Source organism: Eumetopias jubatus, unplaced genomic scaffold (genome assembly GCF_037043125.1).
Source record: "Eumetopias jubatus isolate StellerSeaLion01/CBP00866 unplaced genomic scaffold, mEumJub1_p1.0 scaffold_16, whole genome shotgun sequence".
In the NCBI taxonomy this organism is placed as follows: domain Eukaryota; kingdom Metazoa; phylum Chordata; class Mammalia; order Carnivora; family Otariidae; genus Eumetopias; species Eumetopias jubatus.
This window is the reverse complement of record NW_028274822.1, coordinates 79,231,506-79,252,419: the sequence shown is the minus strand read 5'-3', so window position 1 is coordinate 79,252,419 and position 20,914 is coordinate 79,231,506. Positions and strand designations below refer to the sequence as shown.

Genomic DNA, 20,914 nt, shown 5'->3' with positions numbered 1-20,914 from the left:
GGCTCCACGCCTAGCGTGGGGCCTGAACTCAAAACCCTGAGATTAAGAGTCCTGTGCTCCATTGACTGAGCCAGCCAGGCGCCCCTCCCCAGTTAAATTTTTTATTCAACATGTGTTAATTGAGATCTGAATTCTTAATCGGGAGTCCTGAAACTCAAAATTCTATGAAATCACGTGTGGATGTGCATATATATGCTGTTTTAGGGGGAAAGAGATCCATAGTCTTTATCACATTTGTGAAGGAGACTGTGGTGAAATGTGAACAGCGCTTCCTGGAGTTGTTGGCTCACCAGCAGTCTGTGTGATGTAGGCAGCAGCTCCACTGTCACCCAGGAAAGATGAGATGCCATGGACCTATTTTGTTCACAGGGCTGGCTCTGTAGAGAGGCTTATAATCTAGCGATGGGGGAGCTGCTGGCTAAACAATTGTTAATTGCCTGCACATAGCAGGTGATAAATAAGCTGTTGACTACTCTCCATTGGACACCTGGATGTGTCTGAGAGGGGGTTGGTATGTGAAGGGTCCTCAGGAAGGGCTACCTCAGATCTGAAGCTTGGAATTGTACTCAGACCCAGAGGGCGTTGCCGTAGAAGAGCAGCCATACGAGGGGGCTTGGTGGCCTGTGAAGAACGCCTCGGGGCGGGGGGGCAGGCAGGCACAGAACCTCTGCCCTCTGAGTTCTCCAGGAATAGCCTTCCTGCCACACACAGCCCTTCACCCGTGCTTTAAAAACATCAGTGTTGACTCTGCTTGAGTAACTGCGCTGTTCCTTCCTGACTGTTGGAGGGTATGGACTGAGTGAGAGAAGGGATAGCTTCCAGTTTTATTTTGCCAGGGTAGTTTGGTTTCTGCTGTTTGCTTTTGCCCTTGGGCAGAACTGCCGGAAGGGATTCTGTTCAGGGCCAAATTTTAACTAGACATGAGTGCTTCTTCCATCCTTCCCCCTCATGTATATCAATACTTTAGTGGTGGAAGCATTTGCTCTGTGTAACCGTGCTTTCAGAAAGCAATTACTGCCTCTAAACGAATCCTACCATCACTGTCTAGAAAGGTGACACAGCCTTGTGAATCTAATTGCACGTTTTATCTCTTTCAGAACTCTTCCTGCAGCTGGAAGTAAGTACCTTGGATCTTCTGGGTTTGCAGACCCTTTCTGAGACTGGAATCTTGCTCTCCCAATCCAGAGACCTTTCCTTCTGTCACCAAATGGACAGTTAAGAAGCCCCCAGCCGCAAGCCTTCATCACTGTTTTGTTTGACTAAAGGACATTTTGGGTCTCAGTTTAGAAATTCCCATCTATTCATTTATAGGTTGGGCAGCCTCTGATTATCACAGGGGACTAGGGGATACCCATCACTGCTTTCTTGTTGACTTTCATCTCACGTTAAAGCCATTGGGGAGTATGAATTATAATGGTCTAATAATTTGTTATATTGGTCCTTGATGCAGCCCAGTCTGAATTGGCTCAGTGGTTCAGTTTTACAGCCAAAGCTGTCTGGGTCAGTAGGAAAGACGGATTTAACATTTTTCCTTTCCTTCAGCAGACATCGGAATGTTGGTTCTTTGTGAATTACGGTGCTGTGGTACAGAGATGAGAGTCTGAATCTTGGATGATGATCTGTTCCTGGGGTGGCTAGTTTGTATGTGTGGGGGCAGTCCTGACTTTATCAGAGCCACACGCGAGTGTGACAAGGTCATGCTTTAACAGAGCACGTTATCAGAAACCATTTTACTACTGAAGTCCGGGCAACACACATAGTCACAGCCCGCAGGATTACATGATCCACAGCCATAGCCCACCATAAGCTCCTTTGTTCTTAATATGGTGGTGAGATTTAAAAAATGAATGCTTTTTTATTTAGTATTGTTTCAGTGTCTGAGTACTTAAGGGTTCAGGTACCTAATAGATCTTCTACTCTAGTTGATCTTTATCTTGGTATCAGTATCAACAAATACAGTAACTTGGGCCACCTTGACTATTTTGTAATTGCAGCTAATTTTGAATGTAGGTGTTTCATCTGGAATGTACTATTTTCCTTTGAAATTGTGGCTTTAAAAGAGTTTGTCTTTGAGAATCTTAAGTTTTAACATAGAAGCCATGTGGTGTAAGAGGCGGAAGAAAGGAAATACTGAGTAGCAAGCTGGGTATGCTCGTAAAGACAAGCAGAAGTCGTATGGTTCAATTTTATGCATTTGTTGGGAAACTTGCTCCCAGACATCCCGTTACTGCCAGTGCACGTGTGAGTGCTGCTGTCCCACCTTTCTCGTAAAGGTGTTTTCTGGGCCCTTGAGTGCAGAGCCATACTTGGGAGTTGGAGCCCTGGCTGAGAGGGCCCCATGGAGCCCTAGCCTGTGTTTTCTCTTTTCCTCAGACTGAACAGGTGGAGAGAAACTACATTAAAGAAAAGAAGGCAGCAGTGAAAGAATTTGAAGACAAGAAGGTAGAGCTGAAAGAGAACCTGATTGCTGAGCTAGAGGAGAAGAAGAAAATGATCGAAAATGAAAAGCTGACGATGGAGCTGACGGGAGGTATGAAAGCATCCAGAGCAGGATCCTGGGAGTCCTGTGGGGCGCCCGGAGGGGTGCGGCGGTCCCTCCTCTGTCCTAACTCCGTTCCTCCTCTGAGCGGAGCCAGCCGGAAGGAGGGTGGGCTTTGACAGGTTTAAGCTCTGTCTGGTATTGGCTGTGTGACTTTGGTCAAGCCACTGAATATCTCTGAGCCTATGTCCCCCTCTATAAAACAGGGCTGATCAGACCTTGTCTTAGAGGATTGTGGTCAGAAATGTGAGTGCCTAGCATAATGTGTGTAACGGATGTTCAGTAAATGTAGACCTTTAGTCGTTGCTGCAACTGCTGGCTTATGCTTTATTTAATTCCTGGGTCAGCCGCCATTCACGGGTGACTTATCCACGTCCACGGGGGGCGGGGGGGGGGAATCTCTCTGCCTTTTTTTTTTCCCCCAGTCTGCCTTAATTACAGAAAAGGCATTGTCTTCCTTTGACCTAGATGTGAGAACAAAGGCATTTGACTGTATCATCTGTGTTCTTAGATCCCTTCCCCAGGTGTTACTGTGAACATTTCAGGCAGAGTTGGTACAAACTTGGCAGGAGGAAGCTAAACTGAACAAGTTTCCTGTGAAGGTAGTAAAGTTACATTAGACTCTGTGCCAATCTCTCCCTTGCCTTCTAGTTTTTAAGAATCCGCGTCCGGGAACTCAGCAGGGTCTGGGCAGGTTTAAGGGAGAGGCAATATGGGCTAACTGTTCTGTTGCCATACGTGTAGACTGATGAATCCTAGAAGGATACAGGGTGGGGAGTGGCCTGAACTCGATATTTGGGAACTTGGCAAAATTTGTCAGCGAATACTGCGAGACAAGTTAGTGGTGAGTTTGTCACCTGGGTGTATAAGCGTATGCTTTCTGCGCACCCCCTGATTTCACTCTTGCCATGTACAGAAGGTGCTGCGGCTCTGGCATGTCTGATTTTAGTAGCGGTCCATAAGAGATGCACTGTTTGCACATGAAGTGCTCGGGGGAGGACTTTAAATATAACAGTTGAGAAGTGGTATTTCCCCTTCTGTATTTCTGGTGCTGTGACCCAGCATGGCCCTTCATTTGACATAAACTTCTGGCCCCAACCCCCATGAGAGACCTATGAGAATGATGTGGTGTGTCTGAAGTGGGTGGGGGGGTCTGATTCTTGAAAAATCTCTCTTGTATCTCTCTCATTGAAAGACTTTGGCAGAAGGAATTAATTCCTTGAAGGCCTCTGAAAGCGCTCAGAAATGTTTTTTTGGTGAGCATGAATGCTAAAATAGCATCTTCAGACAGCACTGTCTTGTTCTTGTGGCCACGCTTTGTTGATTAGACCGCTAGCCCTGTGCTGCCTTGTTCCGTACCAGTCTGCCTATTTTCTGACCTGTACACCGTTTTCTTTGACGGTGGCTGTCTCTGGCTTTGATGCCTCATTGCGCTCTGCTAGAGCCACCAGATGTTCAGGAGTCTTCATTAGGCTAGTGGGAAATATTGTCAGTTTATAGCTGCTCCCTTTCCATTTGCAGGGAAGGGTATCATCACCTTACCTGTGATTTGGCATCCTGATTATTGACAAGCAGTAGACATTGTTTGGCCAGGCCGTTTTGCAGCCAGAATCTTAACTGGGACGGGAGGCACCTCCAGTGACTGGGGGCTGAGCCTGCCAGGGTAGGAAAGACAAATAAATGCAGGGAAGTCATTTGTTACGCAGTAAAATAGATTACACAGTGCTTAAAGCTGGCCATGGGCATTAAATGTACCGATGTCCTTCCTCAAGCCATTTGGTACCCTTGGTGTGGAAAGCTGTGCCAAGGTAATGATAGAGTGTCGGAAGAACAGGCGCTGGAGCTAGAAGGGTAATTAGCGTTTCCACAGATGGTGCTGCCACGGGGCTGGATTAAAGGCCTGATTGCATTCCTCTCATTGAGTGACTTATTTCACCTTTGTGGATTGATGCCCAGTATCAGTGTTGCCTGGCGTTGCCCGGAAAAGCTATTTCTTAAAATCTCTTCTGGTTAAACGTGAAGATCTCTCGAAAAACAGCGTTGGAATTAGAGGTGGCTGGGAAGCTTAGACCAAATAACCCATTGGGAATGGGGAGATCAAGTCACCTGCTTTGTCTGAACAGGACTGAGAGCATTTGCAGACTCTGTGGGAGTTGGTGGGAGGTTCTCTCCACTGCCCACACCGCTTGAGAAGAACCTAGCAGTTTGTGCAGGTGGAAAGGTGTGCTGTCGGTAAGGAGACTGGGATGAATTCTCCATCAGTGCTCCCCCCCCCCCGCTTGGGTGTGTGTGTGAGTCAGCTGGGGGTCTTGGTGACATGCAGCTGCTGCTTCAGCGGATCTGGGGTGCAGCCTGCGACCCTGCATCTCTAACTGCCTCCCGGGGGCTGCTGATGCTGTTGGCTGGACGACACTTTGAGTAGTGAGGGTGTAGGTGGAATTACCTGAGTGTGAGTTTTCTCTGCAGTTGAACACCATCCTTGTTCTCTGGACAGCTTTGGCCTGAGGAAGATGGGACCCTTTGTTCCTACCCTGGTTGGGCACTGAAGACCTGACCTTGATTCTTTTCTCACCTCTCCCCACCCATCTCCCGACAGGCACCCGCCGCCGCGGCCGTTCCTGATGCTGATGAGCCTGCCAGCCCCTTAGAGAGGGGCCTCCTTGGCTTTGCTCTGGGCCTCTAGGCTCGCCCCATGTTGCACTGCACCTGGTTTGGGGGTAATTGCCGATCTGCTACAGTGGTCACTCTGCGGTGGCCTTTTTAATTTTTTATTTATGAGAGAGTGCAAACCAGTGTTGGGGGGTCGGGTAGGAAGATCAGAGGGAGAGAAACTCAAGCAGATTCCCTGCTGAGTGTGGAGCCCAGCTCCGTGCTCTGATCTCATGACCCTGAGATCATGACCTGAGCTGAAACCAAGAGTCAGATGCTTAACCAACTGCACCCCCCGGGTGCCCCGATATGTATATATTTAAGTTTATTTATGTATGTAATCTCTACACCCAACATGGGGCTTGAACTCATGACCCCAAGATCAGTAGTCACATGCTCTACTGACTGAGCCACCCAGGCGCCCCAACATTCTTTTTCTTAAGGATGCTCTTTTGAACTGCAACTGATATTTTTTCAGTAGCTAAACAAGTATGGGTTGGTCTTAATAGTTAAACTGTGTTCACGTGAAGTTTTTACTGCATTTGTGTGCTGTAGACAGGTAAGCTGCGGGAGTGAATGACTAGGCCCAGAGAAGTGTGGAACCCAAGTTCGGTAGGAAAGTGCTAATTGTATGGTAATTGCAGGTAATTACTGTTATCGGGAGTATGTCTCCATAGGGACGGTGCTGTGACGGCTCTGCACAGCACTGATTCAGCCTGTGCTCCCATTTCTTAGCCAGCATGCCCAGTGTCGCCTGGAGAGTGCCTCTGTCTGTCAGGTGTGGCTGTTCCTGCTGGCCTTGCCAAGTGAGCAGAGCAGGAGGATTTGCACTATTTTCACGTAGTTGAGGTGGTTCGGAGAGGAGCACTTGTTCAGTATTTCTGTCTCCTGTCCCCGCCCCCCCCGCCCCCCGCGTTTGGTGTTCGGTTAGATCGCAGATAGTATCCCCACGGAAGCAAACCCAGGAAGGGTCCTAGGTTTGCTGAGAGGCTTTCTGATTTAAGTCAGTTAGAGTTGTGTTGGGCTTGTCTGCGAGGCAGACTGATTTCCTGCTTAAGTGCCTTCTGCATGGGTGCCACGCTCCAAGGTCTGGGTGTCCCTTCTGGAAGTTTGATTTTTGTGGTGGATGCAGATTGAGCCCCTTGGGACTCTTGCCAAACTCCAAGGACCCTGATGTAATAAACTCAGAAGGCCAGTCTCTTCTCGTGAGAAGTGGAACTTCTGGGTGGTTTCAGACCCAGGTAGTTAGATATCCTTTCTCTCTGTGAAAAATCTAGCTCAGGAGGTCGGAGCAATGTGAGTGGAGTAGGTAATCTGCTGTGTAGTTTTGGGGCTGTGATACTTACATGGTGGTCTTCCCCACGAGTCCCATCTTCCACCTGGACCACTGGCCAGGACTTCTCCCCATGCCTCCTCTCCTGGATGGTGGTGGGGACAGGCCAGTACATTTCAAAGGCGTTTTCAGATCACCTTCCTTCTGCTGAAGTCATCTTTTGGATGAAAATTGATTAGGTTATTGTGGTGGCTAGGCTAATAAAATGGATAGATTTTTCACTATTTTGTAAGAAGACTTTGATTATATTTTCTGATCTATGAGTGATGCGGGTATGACTTTCTGAGCTTACTAGCCATGATTAGACTACGTTATTCCCACATTCTCTCAGCTGTGCCTCTACTTGGCTTACTTCCATCATGTATTGCCCACCCTCCCCACCCCCCAAGACTTGGCAGCCCAGAGGGCAGGGCTCACTGGGCCATTGTCTTTGGTGGACAGAACATCCCATGATGCTCACATGCTAAATGCTCCTTCTCCAGTGGTCTTTGGGTTGGGTGAGCTCCCTTTATACCTTATTTTCCGAATTAGGCATGAATGTTACAAAGCCTCACAGCTGACATCGGTTGTCCTCAAGTATGTAACTTCATTCAGCTATTTGCACCTTGACTTTTTGAAAAGATTTTTCTATAGTGTTTTCCTGGCTGCAGATGTGGTAATAAAAATTAGCATCGATTGAACTCTTGCTACGCCAGGCACCATGTTTAGGGCTTTCCTGGTATCATCTCCTGTAAGCCTCCCAACATTCTGTGGGGGAGGTATTGCTGATAATTCCATTTTATAGGTGAAGAGAGTGGAGACAGTATTTATGTAGCCCGCCTTAGGTCACAAAGCTGCAGCAGGGATTCACACCCCCTGGCCAGTAAGTAACTGGAGAAGAGTGTCAGCTCAGTGGAGGGTGAGAGATTTCTTGTAGAGAGGACGGACTGTCTCCCCTCTTCACTTTTTATTTCTTTTTTTAAAAAATTTTTTATTGTTATGTTAATCACCATACATTACATCATTAGTTCTTGATGTAGTGTTCCATGATTCGTTGTTTGTGCATAACACCCAGTGCTCCACGCAGAACGTGCCCTCAATACCCATCACCAGGCTAACCCATCCCCCTACCCCCCTCCTCTCTAGAACCCTCAGTTTGTTTTTCAGAGTCCATCGTCTCTCATGGTTCGTCTCCCCCTCCGACTTACTCCCCTTCATTCTTCCCCTCCTGCTATCTTCTTCTTTTTCTTTTTTCCTAACATATCTTGCATTATTTGTTTCAGAAGTACAGATCTGTGATTCAACAGTCTTGCACAATTCACAGCGCTCACCTTAGCACATACCCTCCCCAATGTCTTATCACCCAGCCACCCCATCCCTCCCACCCCCCACCACTCAGCAACACTCAGTTTGTTTCCTGAGATTAAGAATTCCTCATATGAGTGAGGTCATATGATACATGTTTTTCTCTGATTGACTTATTTCACTCAGCATAATACCCTCCAGTTCCATCCACATCGTTGCAAATGGCAAGATCTCATTCCTTTTGATGGCTGTATAATATTCCATTGTGTATATATACCACCTCTTCTTTATCCATTCATCTCTCGATGGACATCTTGGCTCTTCCCACAGTTTGGCTATTGTGGACATTGCTGTTATAAACATTGGGGTGCACGTACCCCTTCGGATCCCTACATTTGTATCTTTGTGGTAAATACCCAGGGGTGCAATTGCTGGATCGTATGGTAGCTCTATTTTCAACTGTTTGAGGAACCTCCATACTGTTTTCCAGAGTGGCTGCACCAGCTTGCATTCCCACCAACAGTGTAGGTCCCCTCCTCACTTTTTCTCAGGGGCAAGTGTGTTTGTCCTTCCTTCTGCGCCCTCTCCCACGTACACCTTTACAAATAAGTACTCCCCAGATCTGTGGTTCGCATCACTTCTTCTCTGTTTATAGGGGGTAAAAAAAAAAAAAAAAAATCAGTGTTGCCCATTTCCCTTCTTAGAGCAACACACAGAAGTATCTTTTGACTTTGTCCACATGATTATTATATACTCGCAGATCGTGCATGTTGCTGTGGTGGAAGGGCTGTGCTTGGATTCCGTAAGGCTGTTCTGTGTGCTGTGCTGATAGTGTGCATGGTCATGAATGAACGGTCTCGTCGGGCTTGACCTCATCTAGTCGTTCTGCAGGAAACGACTCTGTCGAGCCCCTCCTGTGTGCCCGAGCTACTGTGAGGTGCTGGGGTGGAATTCAGGTGTCCCTGGGGAAAACGTCCCATACAGTGTGGTGCTTGCTAGCAGAGGTTTGTACAGAGGTTTGCTCTGGTTGCTTGGAAGAGAGTGTGACTCTGGAAGCCATCATGGGATGGGGAGCGTTGAACTGGCTTTCAGGGGTTGTTGTGTAGGAGTATGCCGGGCAGAAAAGAGGGGGCCGGGTAGAGGGGACAACGTGTAAAGGCTTGAGGGCATAGTAAGGCAGGTGACCTCGGGTGAGAGACTTAGCCAAAAGCTCTCACACAGTGTTTGTGTGAATGAAGGAGGGGCAAGACCAGAAAGAGACTTGGCTTTTTTTCTGTAGGGTGTGCTGAGCCGTAAAAGTATTGAATAAGAAGGGGGATGTGTAGAATGATCTGATCTGTGTCTTAGGAAGATGGCTCTGAGGGAGGTGAGACCAGGACGAGGGGATAGAGTTGAGAGGTGGTGTAACGGCAAAACTGCCCATGATCTGGTGAACATGATGTTTGGGGGAAGGAAGGTACGTCACAATGACGGATTCTGTTCTGGCTGGGAAAAAAAGGGACAGATGTGATTTCCCCTAGACACGGGAGAGGAGGCAGCCATGGGAGGTGAGACAAGAAGTGAGGTCACTTGGGTCACTGAGAGTGGATGGTGTTGTGGGCGTAGGTAGCCATTCAGAAGGTCGGAGGAGCTGCATTGGCGATGGAGACTCACTGGGACAGAGGCTGAAAACTGACTGGACTCCTGTGGTCACCAGCAGAAAGGAGCCCAAGGAGGCAGATCAGGAGAGGAGAGATGTGTGCGGTGGTGGCTAGGGGAGGAGAGATTTTAAGGCAAGGAGAGTCAGCAACAGTGTCAGGCTGCAAAGAGAAGTTAAGAAGAATAAAAGAGACTTTATTATGAGCCTTCATTAGATCATTCTTGATAGTCAAGTAGCTATAAGAGGTTATAAAACAAAATGAGAGAGTCCAAGGTTGTAAATGAACAAGTCCTATAAAGATGTTAGCACTGAGGCCCGTGGCCTCTCAGAGTCTTGTGCATGAGTGCGCTTCAGTTCACCCTCCATGGGAACCGCAGGAATTGGTTTACCCAGATGATCCAGTTTCCTTCTGATCCCGAGAGCCTACCATTCTGTGGCTTCTGAATTTGAGGGAAGAGGAGGAAAGTCCTAGTTTTTGGGATGCTGGAGAGATGCTTCCACAGGTAGACTGCTCGGCTGAGCTGTATTTCCGAGAGGGGCATGCGCTTAGGCCAGCCAGTCTGAGTCTTCTAACCACAGCCCCCTCGCTGATGTCTGATATGGGTGTCTGGCTTAGGCCAAGTGTGAACGAAATGTTCCCAATAAAACAGTTCTGATTGGGTGGCTGTGGGGCAGATATTCATATAGTACAGCGATTCTTACTTCAGGTGGGAATTGGATAGATTTACCCATTCAATTCTTGCCACAGATTCTATGGAAGTGAAACCCATCATGACCAGAAAGTTGCGGAGGCGACCAAATGATCCTGTCCCCATCCCAGACAAGAGGAGAAAACCCGCTCCTGATATCCATTTGCATCAAGCCTTAATTGCTTTTTTTCTTAAGACTACTGAATCCTTTGCTTATCCATTTGCTAGAATATACATGGCCATTGTCCTACAGAAATTGTATGTGATTGGCAGGCATTTGTATTTATCCCTGTGCTAGGGAATAGCTAATTTTTTTAGAAGATTTATTTATTTGAGAGAGAGCACAAGCATGAGCACAAGCAAGAGGGGCAGAGGGTGAGGGAGAGGGAGAGAGAATCCCAAGCAGGCTTCACACTAAGCACAGAGCCCAGTGTCAGGCTTGATCCCATGACTCTGAGATCAGACCTGAGCCCAAACCAAGAGTCAGCTGCTTAACTGAGTCACCCAGGCGCCCTGAGAATGGCTGTTTTATTATTGAGTCCTTGATTGCTGCTGCTTCTGGTGGGAGGAATTTGTAGAGAACAGTTACTTGGAAAGGCACGTCGTGCTGCAAGTTCAACATGGTTAACATTTGGAGATTCAAGGACGACCTCAGATTTCACATGCCTTAATTTTTCTACTTGTAAAATGAGGCCAGTCATACCTGCCTTTTGTACCTCCATCATCTATATCCCGAAAACAGTGGAACGCAAGTTGTTAAAGCAAATGAGATTTCAGTCTCATAAAAAAGCCCTTTAATCATAAAAATGGGAGGGGGAATAGGGCACACACGGCAAAATTCTGTTTCTATCCATGCGGAGAGGATAAGTAGCCATTTATACAAAATGATTCAGTTGTCTGCCACCAAGAAAGGGTTTAACTTCAGGTTCCTTTGCACAACTGAGAGTTTAAGTTATGTGGGAAGAATAAGCCCACGTCTGTGTGTGTGCGCGCACACATTGCAAGGCTTCAGATGTTTGGAACAGAAGCACTTCATAAATTGAGGAAGTTCTCCTCCTCCTGTGTCCTGTGCTCTCATTCTTGGACTTACTGAACGACTTAGAGATGTTTGAAAGACATTTGTGGGTTCTTTTACGTACCTGGGCACCACAACATTCAGTGGAGTCAGTAACTTCCGAGAGGCAAATGGTTGTAGGAAGAGCATCCGACAGAGTCACGATGTAAATCCTAAAATCCTGGTACCGTTTTGTTGATTTCTGCTTGCTTGGAAACCATGCTTCTCAGACACGTTCCTTTAACTCTCAACACCCCAGCTAAACTATTTGTTAACAGACGAACAGATCATGGAGGATCTGAGAACGTTAAATAAGGTACAGTTTGATTTCTTTTTTATTTATTTGAAAGCTTAGGTTTATGTCATTCGCATATTACTTGTTAAATCGTTTTTGATACCTTTGACACTTTACGTTGCATCTGAAATGATCTGTTCTAAGATTTCTTGTTGTTCTTCCTACAGCTTAAGTCACCCAAGAGACCAGGTAAGTGCACAGTGTTGCTGGTATCTCTGCCATCTTTTTTATCACATTGTACGAAAAGCACGCTTATACCTGACAAGGAATTGTTGCAGTTTTCAAAAATAAGACGTTCATCATTTGCCTAGGAGTAGTCATCATGAATACTGAAGAGAACCTTAAGTGCCCTCTCCCCTGATTTTTTTTTTTTTTTTTTTACTCTGCTATGTTAAAGTTAATTTTACTTTTTCCTTGATTTCTTGTAAAAGAGACATTTGATTGATAGGCTGGTAGAGGTTTCCTTCTGTGTAGGCATCAGGCATAGATTTAAGTATACCTCCATTTCTGGAAATGAAACCAGAAGGATTTTTCAGTATTACTTGCTTTGTGGAGTGAAGTGCTGGGCACCGCTTGTCCAGTGGTGTGTCATGGCCTGGCTCTGGTGAGGGATTCACAGTCCCAGCTTACAGAAGAGGCCAGCCCAGTGTTCGCAGTGGTTCCTTCCAGAGTGGCACTTGAGAGTCCGTGCTAGGCTTCAAGATAGAATTCTGGACAGGCAAAGCATTGTTACTTTTTAAGCACTGTGATTACTCACATGTCTGTCTACTCACCAAGCCTCGTGGAAGGAAACAAAATTCTTTTTTTCTCTAAACAATTTCCTTCTGAGAGCCACCGTGGTCCCCAGATAGGTCCCGTGTTTCTGAAGGCATGCTGGGGAGGGGGTTATGGAAGTGTGTGAATTTAGATCCTTTGAACCCACTGTAGTGCTAGCTCTACCTAGTAATAGATAGTTCTAGAAATGACTTTGGATTTAAAATTTTAAAGAGATTTTCCTAATTCTTGCCTTTCTGGGCTTCTGATGATCCCCTGGGCAAATCACTTCGCCTGCCTGCATCCCCGGTTTCTCCTCTGTTCAGTGAGGGTAACCTTTGCCTTGCCTACCTCACAGGGCTGCATTGAGGAGCAAGTTAGGCGAAATATTTTTTTGAATTTTGTTGAATTCTCATTTTTACACCCCTAAGGACTTAATGATCATGATTAGTACCACCTTTTAATAGCATCTCAGTTCAAGCATGTTAGTTGTCAGACCCATGTGCTTGTTACACGCTTAGTCATTGACATATCTTTGGTTCCGCCAGCATCCCCGTCCTCTCCTGAACACTTGCCTGCCACACCGGCAGAGTCTCCAGCCCAGAGGTTTGAAGCTCGGATAGAAGACGGGAAACTGTACTATGATAAAAGATGGTATGTTACGGAAAAACACAGATTATTCGTTAAGAGTCTCCAAAGAACCCATGAAAGAGGGCTGGGGCTCTATCTCATTGTTCCCGAGCACGGCCGCTGCTTAGCTTACATCATACTGAAGTGGAATAACATTTCAAAGTGCATTAGCACCAGGGCGCCTGGCCGGCTCAGTCAGTGGAGCATGCGACTGTTGCTCTCAGGGTCAGGAGTTCGAGCCCCATGTTGGGCGTAAAGCTTGGTTTAAAACAACAACAACAACAAAAAAAAATGTGTCAGGAGTTGTTTGATCCATACTGCTCATTCGATCTCTGAAGGCAGTGTTTCCTGAAAACATGTTCCTATGGGAGCCCCCCTCCTCTGTCTGCGCTGCTGGCATCATACTAGAATTTGCAGGCTTCTGTCTTTGGTGCTGCCCCTGTAGACTGAGGCCAGGGCTTATGTCCCTTTCTGCCTTCTCTTAACTCTGCCCTTGTGCACCAGAATGAATAGGTGTTCTGTGCAAAAAAGCAATTTGTGGTCAGATGAGTCTGGGGGATGACCATGTTAGTTAAAGGGTTTTTTCGCTCTAGGTGCTCTTTGGTTCTCTGATACCCTCATGTGCGCTGCAAATTTCTGAGATGTTATCAAGTATTACTTATTTGACCCAGGGTGCCCTTTTTGCATGCATCGTCCTGCTATATGAGTGTTCCAGGAAACATACTTGGGGGGAATTGAATCCTCAGACATTACCAGTTTATACTAAAGACAGTTTTTTTTGTTTTTTAACTGCTATCTGTGTAATTTTATTTCTGAGCTGCATGGGAGTATATAGGTATGTTAAATTAGTTTTTTAACATGCCAGAAATATTTGAGAATAAAGACAGTTTAAAATCGTCAGACCACCAGTGTTTTCCATCAGCAAGGAAATTGTAAAGCAGTGTGAGAGAACTTGCAAACTCACTCACTTGTTCATTCAATAAACATTACTGTCTGCTCTGTAGCCCCAGATTCTGCTAGGTGTTAAGCCATCTAGATCCTACCTCCTTGTTACAGTTCCTTTAATTCTGACATTTTCCTTTATTCATTGTCCATGTGCAGGCATACTCAGTTTAAGTCTTGGTGGACACATTTGCATTCTGAATTTCCACTTGTTTGTATGGAGAATGTTTATCTGGGGTTACTGTATGTTCTCTGTAATCATCATTTATGATGGCTGTCATTTTTAATGATGTTTTGAGTTTCAATATATTAACCCAAAGTTCCAAAATTAGAGTAATAGTTATTTTGAATTGTTTGAGCTTTGCTAAAGAAGAAAAACCCCAAGATTGTTAGTTGATTACCTTAAACTATTATCCTTCTGAAGTTGGCAGAAATGCTTAGAAATCTAGTCATGCCCAAAATAAGTCCGTTCCACCAAAATATTAGATTAGTGAGTTAATTACTCAGTCGATGGTGAAGGCCGCCTCTATTAGCCTGATCTTAGTGACTTCTGCCCCTCTCATTTGACTATTTAGTTTTCTTCAAAAAGACCAGTTAGTGTATCCTGACCTTGCTTCTCAAAGCATATCGCCACTAGGTGGCAGGCCCTAACAGCTCAACACACTGAGGGGCAAAATAAGATGAAAAGTGTTTCTAATAGTGAAAACCAAATAACCCTTAAAGATCAAGCCCACACATAAGAACCGTCTTCAAAAACGATGAGATTTATCACTAACATTTTTACGGATCTGTGAGTCTTAAAGCTGTGTGATATTTCAAATGATGTTCATTTTGTAATTGTGTTGCTTCAAATCTTCTTTCTGAGGCTTAATTTTTAGACTTTATGAGACTTGTCTTGAGGGTGAAAATGCAGTAAGAGAAAATTCTTGTTTTTCCAAAGAAGGGATCTACGGTGCCTGGTGTTTCATAACATAAATAGAGTGGTCACTTTTGCTCTGCTAGACCTCCTGAGCATTTTGAGTGAATTTCGCTGTCTTCCTCATAGGGGCTGCAGAAATTTTGAAAAGAAGGTCTCTGGGAGCATTTTCCTTTTTCAATGAATTTCAAGTTGTGTGTTGTTGAATATGGAGACTGTTCTTTTCATCTGTATTCTGTGTTTTTCCTTTTAGCCTTGGCAGTCAGAGTTGATGACACCTTTGTGGGAAGGTGTTTCCCTCCTTTCCCTGCCACATTTGGAAGGTGTTCATGGGTTCCTGGCTCACGCTCTGACCAGTGCATAGCTGGCCTCATCTCTCACCAGGCTCAACTTGATGTTTAGCCTTTGTGTCCTGTCAGTTGGGAGGCTTTCATTCTTCCTTCTTTTTTGCCAATCACGGCCTGTGGCTGAGAGGTCAAGTGAACCACTTTATGGTCTCTCCAGTGGTATGGAATATTTGGGTGCAATGGTACTTCTGGCAAAACATGTTTCATTGAGTTTTAAATGACTTCAGCAAAATGAGTGTGATTCAGGCTTCCCATCTTGGCATGAACACTTACCAAGCTACATTTCATTTTGAAAGATAAGCATCTTCACTTTGCCTTGGTCTGGTAGTGCTTTTAAGGCATTTTATGTCCTGCTGTAAGTTTTCCTCACATTTTGATTTGGACTAATGACCCTTCTTAAAAGTACCACGGAAGTAGCTGATATTTTAAAATAGTTTAACTAATGGTGCCGGCAGGCTGGTTTATCTCTCCTCACTTTTTCGGGCTGCTAATGTGAATCAGGAATGAAGTCCTCCCCACCCCCCAGCCTCCGACTGACAAAGGCTGTTAAGACGGTGAATATTTACAATTGGCATTGGGACTCCTTGAGGTTCCAGAGCTTAACATGGTAATTCAGTTTTTTTTTTTTTTTTTTTGGGGGAAATGAAACGTTAATATCAGGATTCCCAATAGGATACAAAATTAAATTAATTCTACCCCCTCCTTTTTGACCCACCTTTTGAAGAAATTGCCTTCTTCCATAATAGTACTGTTGATTCTAGTTCATTGGGTTTAATAGTAGAAGCAAAGCTCTAAGAGCTCATTTATTGGGATTCCCGGGTCAGGAGGTCCCATTAGTAGTAAAGTCAAGTCAGTTTGACTTTGGGGCTTGTTCTCTGAGGCTATTTAAAGTATTTTTTTCATCTGAGATGAGTTGCAGCTTATAAAATGGGTTACTTGGCAAAAAATGATAATGTACATTTTTAGCTCTCTTGCTTTTTAACAGTTTTTAACAGTTTTTATGTCTATATTTTGAATTCTCTCCCCCTCTTTTATTAGTCTTTAAAAATTAAAAAGTAAATTTGTATGTTAAAGTTATCCTATACTTTTTAGTTTCGTCTTGAAAATTTGAATGCTAATTTCTGAGGATTTTTTTTTTCCCCAGAGAATTCAGATAGTTGAATAGATTTGAAATCCAGGGATAACAGTTCCCCAAGACTGTGTGTATGAGAATCTGGTTCAGGAGGATCTGAGATTCTTTTGGCTTGGAAGTGGGTTGTTTTGGGAAACACGCAGGCCAGCTCTCCTGTGGAGCAGATAGTGACCAGTGGTGGACATTCCAAGCCACCACCATTTGGTTACCCCAAAGCAGGCAGATTTGGGAGGTGGCCAGACCACCTCCAGGGGAGGTGGGGTGGTAATAGGCCAGATCTTATTGTTACTTCTGGTATTCATTTTCAAGCCAGTCAGAGGTGTTGGGGTTTGGGTTCTGCACACATCTGAAGGAAAATGCAGCACATCTCATGAGAATTGTTTGACTAGTCTCCCAGAGTTAGCTGTTGTCCTTGAAGACATTAAGATGTTAATTTTAACATCAAGTTTTGTTTTTACCCATCTTTGTTATTTAGCTTTTTCCAAAACCGTGACTTATTTAATTTTTAATGAGTAATAACCTTATTTCAGAAAAAAGAAAGCCATGCAATGAAAAGAATACCATTCTTAATTTACATTTCATATTTCTATAAAGTTGTAATACACGTTTTATTATACATCTTAACTACATAACTTTACCCAACTTTTTCTGTGTGTGTGATACACATATAACATGTGTTTTTTTACAAGCACAGGAATGTAATGGACATAGATTTCCCCCCTCCACTTGCAGTATATTGAGCATGTTTCTACACTAGTAACATACTCCTTCACCACACTGTGACCTTTTTTTATTAAAGTATTTAGGAAATAGTATCAGAATGACTTGAGGCTAGGTGGATGCTTTGTGTCTTTATCTCATTATTTAATAACTCACAGTCCCCATAGAATAACTTCGAATGTTCTCCCGCTCTGTAATTTTACTCTAACCATCACTCAAGATGTTATTATTTACATAGGAAAGTTGGCTTAGGTGTGGGAGGGCAACGGGAATCTTTGAGTCACGCTGTGAACTAATTCAGCCTTTCCTCATGCACTGTATACTTCAGACCTTGTGATATTACATATTTAGCATAATGAAGGTCCCCTGACCCAGTTTACCAACTGATCTCTGGCCAAAAGCAGCTTTAAAGCTGAGTCTAAACCAATCTCGCTGTTCTAATTGCATTTATGATTCAGTTTCTTTTAACAGTGTTTTCAGGAAGTAAATTGAGTTGGAAACCTGAGTTTTCAGCTCCTAAGTAGCAGGTTAAAGAGTGCTTAGAACCTAGATTGGAAAAAGCTCATTGTGGGAGTGAAGTACATCTCTGTACTGTGATATCCTGGCAGTAGATTATTTATTATACCAGTGAAATAGTCTGCCTCCCCACCCCCCCGCCCCCCGAAATAATGATAACATGCCGTACTTTGCTGGGAGATGCATTTTGGTAGAATTTGCAGGAGTTGGTGTGTCTGCTTTAGCCAGATCTGTGCAGCCAGAATGAAGCAGAGGTTATGTTCCTGCCTGACTGGGGCTGGCCCCGGCCAGGGCTTCCAGCAACGGCTCGGCTCGTGTTTCCAGCTCTTGTAGCCCACCAGCTGCTCCTTCTTCCTGTGGAGCTGCTCTTGTCTCATTTGGGCTTTGGCCCTGGCTTCCTCACTTTCATCCTCGGCCTTACCTCTGAACTTGGAGAGGTTGAAGGTGGTCCTGTGCTGCAGGCCAAGAGGATGGCTACGGGGGCTGAAACGGAGTGTCTGTCTGGTCTGCTCCATGGGAGGCAGCTCTCCCAACTGACCAGGTCAAATCAGACCCCTGGGGTGCACACCCTGACACTCCGAACCTCGCATGGTTAGTGCTTGCTAGTTGTGATTACTCAGTATTCTTCATGGCCACTGTATTTGAAGCTGTGTGATTGCAGGGACCTTGTGGTCCTGTTCACTGTCCACCTCCAACCTCCAGCATCCTCAGTGCTGCACAGTGATTAATGAGTATTTGCTGAATGAGTGACCAAAGAAAGAGTTGAATTTGGCCTGCCGTCTTGTGGATGACTTAATTTGGACATATTGAAAATAAATAATAGATCGGTTGTTCAAACCCTGCTATTTATTTTGTCCGCCCAAGCTTCTTCAGTGTTTGGGGATGCATGGAAAGTGGGAACAGGTTTTATTTTGAAAAATTATAATTTACTTTTTGATTGAATTGGGGTGTATAGTCCAAATAAAAAGTAAGCATGGAGTTCGCTTCCCAGCCTTTCCCCCGCCTCCCTTTTCCCTCTGTAGAAGGACCAAGGAATATAAGTTTTAGATTAGGAGGTCATCTCATCTAATTGAAGGGTGGAGCCTTCAAATTAAACTTGAAATCCAGACTCTTCCTCAAATGTAAATTAAGACTCCTTCAGTCATATTCTTTGTGGTGTTTTCCTTTCTTCCCCTTTTTCCTTTCTTTTTAAAAACTGGTGCCTTTAATAATACTGTATTATTGACTTAAAATTTGTTAAGAGCATAGCCCTTATGCGAAGTGTTCTTCCTACAAAAGAAAAAACAAATAATTCTGATGAAGAGGGCAGGAGGAGACTTTGGGAGCAGATGGATGTGTTCATGGTGGTGATGATTTCACGGGTGTATATACTTACCCCAGACTCATCGAGTTATAAACAGTAAATATGTATGGCTTTTTTTTTTTTTTTAACATATCAGTCTTACCTTGATAAAGTGGCTAAAAACATATATAAACTTGTGTCTTGTTTTTTTTGACAGGTACCACAAGAGCCAGGCCATCTATCTGGAGTCAAAGGACAACCAGAAGCTGAGCTGTGTGATCAGCTCTGTCGGAGCCAATGAGGTAGGGGCCGAACTTCCTCCCCCCTCAGGAGAGCAAAGTGTGACAAACCTGCAGTGCAGGTGCCACCAAGAACATACCATGGAATCGTGTGTCCTATGTGGGTTAGGATCTCAGTTAGCACTTCCCGGCAGAAATTGCATGGAGACAAAAGATCCCCAAAAATCCCTTACATTGCTTGACTAACAACTTAATGTGGATTTATATATTCCTGGTGGTATTGGTGAACTCCACATACAGCAATTGAGTTGGGAATGACTGAGGGAGACTACAGGAAAGAACAGAAGGCAAGTCTGTGTGATATCTGTGTGTTCAAATCCTGCTGCTTTGTAAGGTACCTGTGTACCGGCCATGGAACTTGTTTGTGGAGCATACTCCATCTTTGTTATTTCTCTAGAGCTTTCGTCTGTACTAAGAGATTTGTTTTGTGCTGTGGGGATTTAATGAGGCACCTGGCCCAGGGTCTGGCACACAGTACGTGCTCAGTAAATGGATGCTGGCCGGATCTGAGCCACACACTACTCCTTGCCTACTGTCTTTATAATGTGACACGTCCTGTTGTGCCTCTCAGCAGTGAGCTGCCAGGCTCTGGCCCTCAGGTATTGGTTTCCTTGAGTCTCTCCTGTAGGATAGCGACTGGTTCTAAAGGCAGCTCGGAGGGTTATGCTCCAGGATAGGATGACTGGCAAGTGAGTTCTCCGACGGGCCCTTCATTAGGGGGAATGTCAGCAATGTGTAACTTGTATTGTTAGTAGTTTTAAAAAAGTTTAAAACTTTAATAGCTCGATTGGCTTGATCTTTTATCAGTCCACAAATGTCTGCAAAGAAATTGATTTTTATGTGTCTACCCTCTGTAACTTATTTGTGCCATTGCACAGTAAATCTAATGAAACTGGATTATGAAATAACTTAAGCCTCTTCCATTCTCCTAGCTTCCTGAATTGAAAATGCCCTCAAATGTGACTAGTTTGCGAAATGATTGTTTACTCAGAAGTTAGGGAGAGCCTTCCAGATAAATGAATGTCCTTTCTCTCTGGACTTGGGGTCTGTGAGTCACCCCAAGCCAAGTCAGAACCAGAACAGGGGATCTGATGGAGAGACCTGCTGTTTTTCAGCAAGAGGTGTTGTGACTTCACAGCAGAGCCCTCGTGTCTGGCCATGTGGTCTCCTAGGACCCAAACCTAACTTCACAACCAGTGCCTCATCCTCCTTGGTGACACCTTAAGATTTTTCAGGAAAAATAGAAATGCAAGTTACGTTTTTTTCTCTCTGTTGAAGATTGTCATCCTTTGACATACTAGAGTGTCAAGGAGGTCTGACAAGAAAATGGTGACACTGAGACATTTCACCTGGAGGGGAGAAGCCTCAGTACATCAGAGGCATGCAACTCTGGTGATGGGAAAACATTTCTCACTTCTTGGAAGGATTTTAGCTGGTTTTTCAGGTCAAATCCTAAGTGACACTGGAGCTAGTTGGCCTTGGCACAGCCTGACTCCAGGCACATTTGTTGGGTGAGTCTGAGGCTGTTGGTGACTCCCCACTTCAGCCACTCTTAGAGTCATTTTTCAGTTTAAAGTGCTTCTGCAGGGGTGCCTGGGTGGCTCAGTCGTTAAGCATCTGCCTTCAGCTCAGGTCATGATCCCAGGGTCCTGGGATCGAACCCTGCATCAGGCTCCCTGCTCCACGGGAAGCCTGCTTTTCCCTCCCCCACTCCCCCTGCTTGTGTTCCCTCTCTTGCTGTCTCTCTCTCTGTCAAATAAATAAAATCTTAAGAAAAATAAAGTGCTTCTGCAAGGTCCTTAGAGGTTCAGCTTCATGTGAGGTCTTTAATTTTAAACCAGTGTATTTGACTTTAAAGTCTCTCTGTTGCTAAACAATCACATTAAAGGAATTGA

General features: G+C 44.8%; 1 protein-coding gene across 3 annotated transcripts in view; it reads left to right on the top strand.

The window, feature by feature from the left end:
* Nucleotides 1–20,914, top strand: part of SUDS3 (SIN3A corepressor complex component SDS3) — a 158,856-nt gene that overhangs the window by 8,140 nt on the left and 129,802 nt on the right. For all 3 annotated transcript variants that reach the window (XM_088019324.1, XM_088019323.1, XM_028116575.2), the window contains 7 exons: nt 1,098–1,117; nt 2,374–2,530; nt 10,193–10,288; nt 11,442–11,503; nt 11,650–11,671; nt 12,784–12,889; nt 18,938–19,022. In XM_088019324.1, coding sequence (XP_087875450.1) covers nt 1,098–1,117; nt 2,374–2,530; nt 10,193–10,288; nt 11,442–11,503; nt 11,650–11,671; nt 12,784–12,889; nt 18,938–19,022 — 548 coding nt within the window. The remainder of the gene's footprint in view (nt 1–1,097; nt 1,118–2,373; nt 2,531–10,192; nt 10,289–11,441; nt 11,504–11,649; nt 11,672–12,783; nt 12,890–18,937; nt 19,023–20,914) is intronic.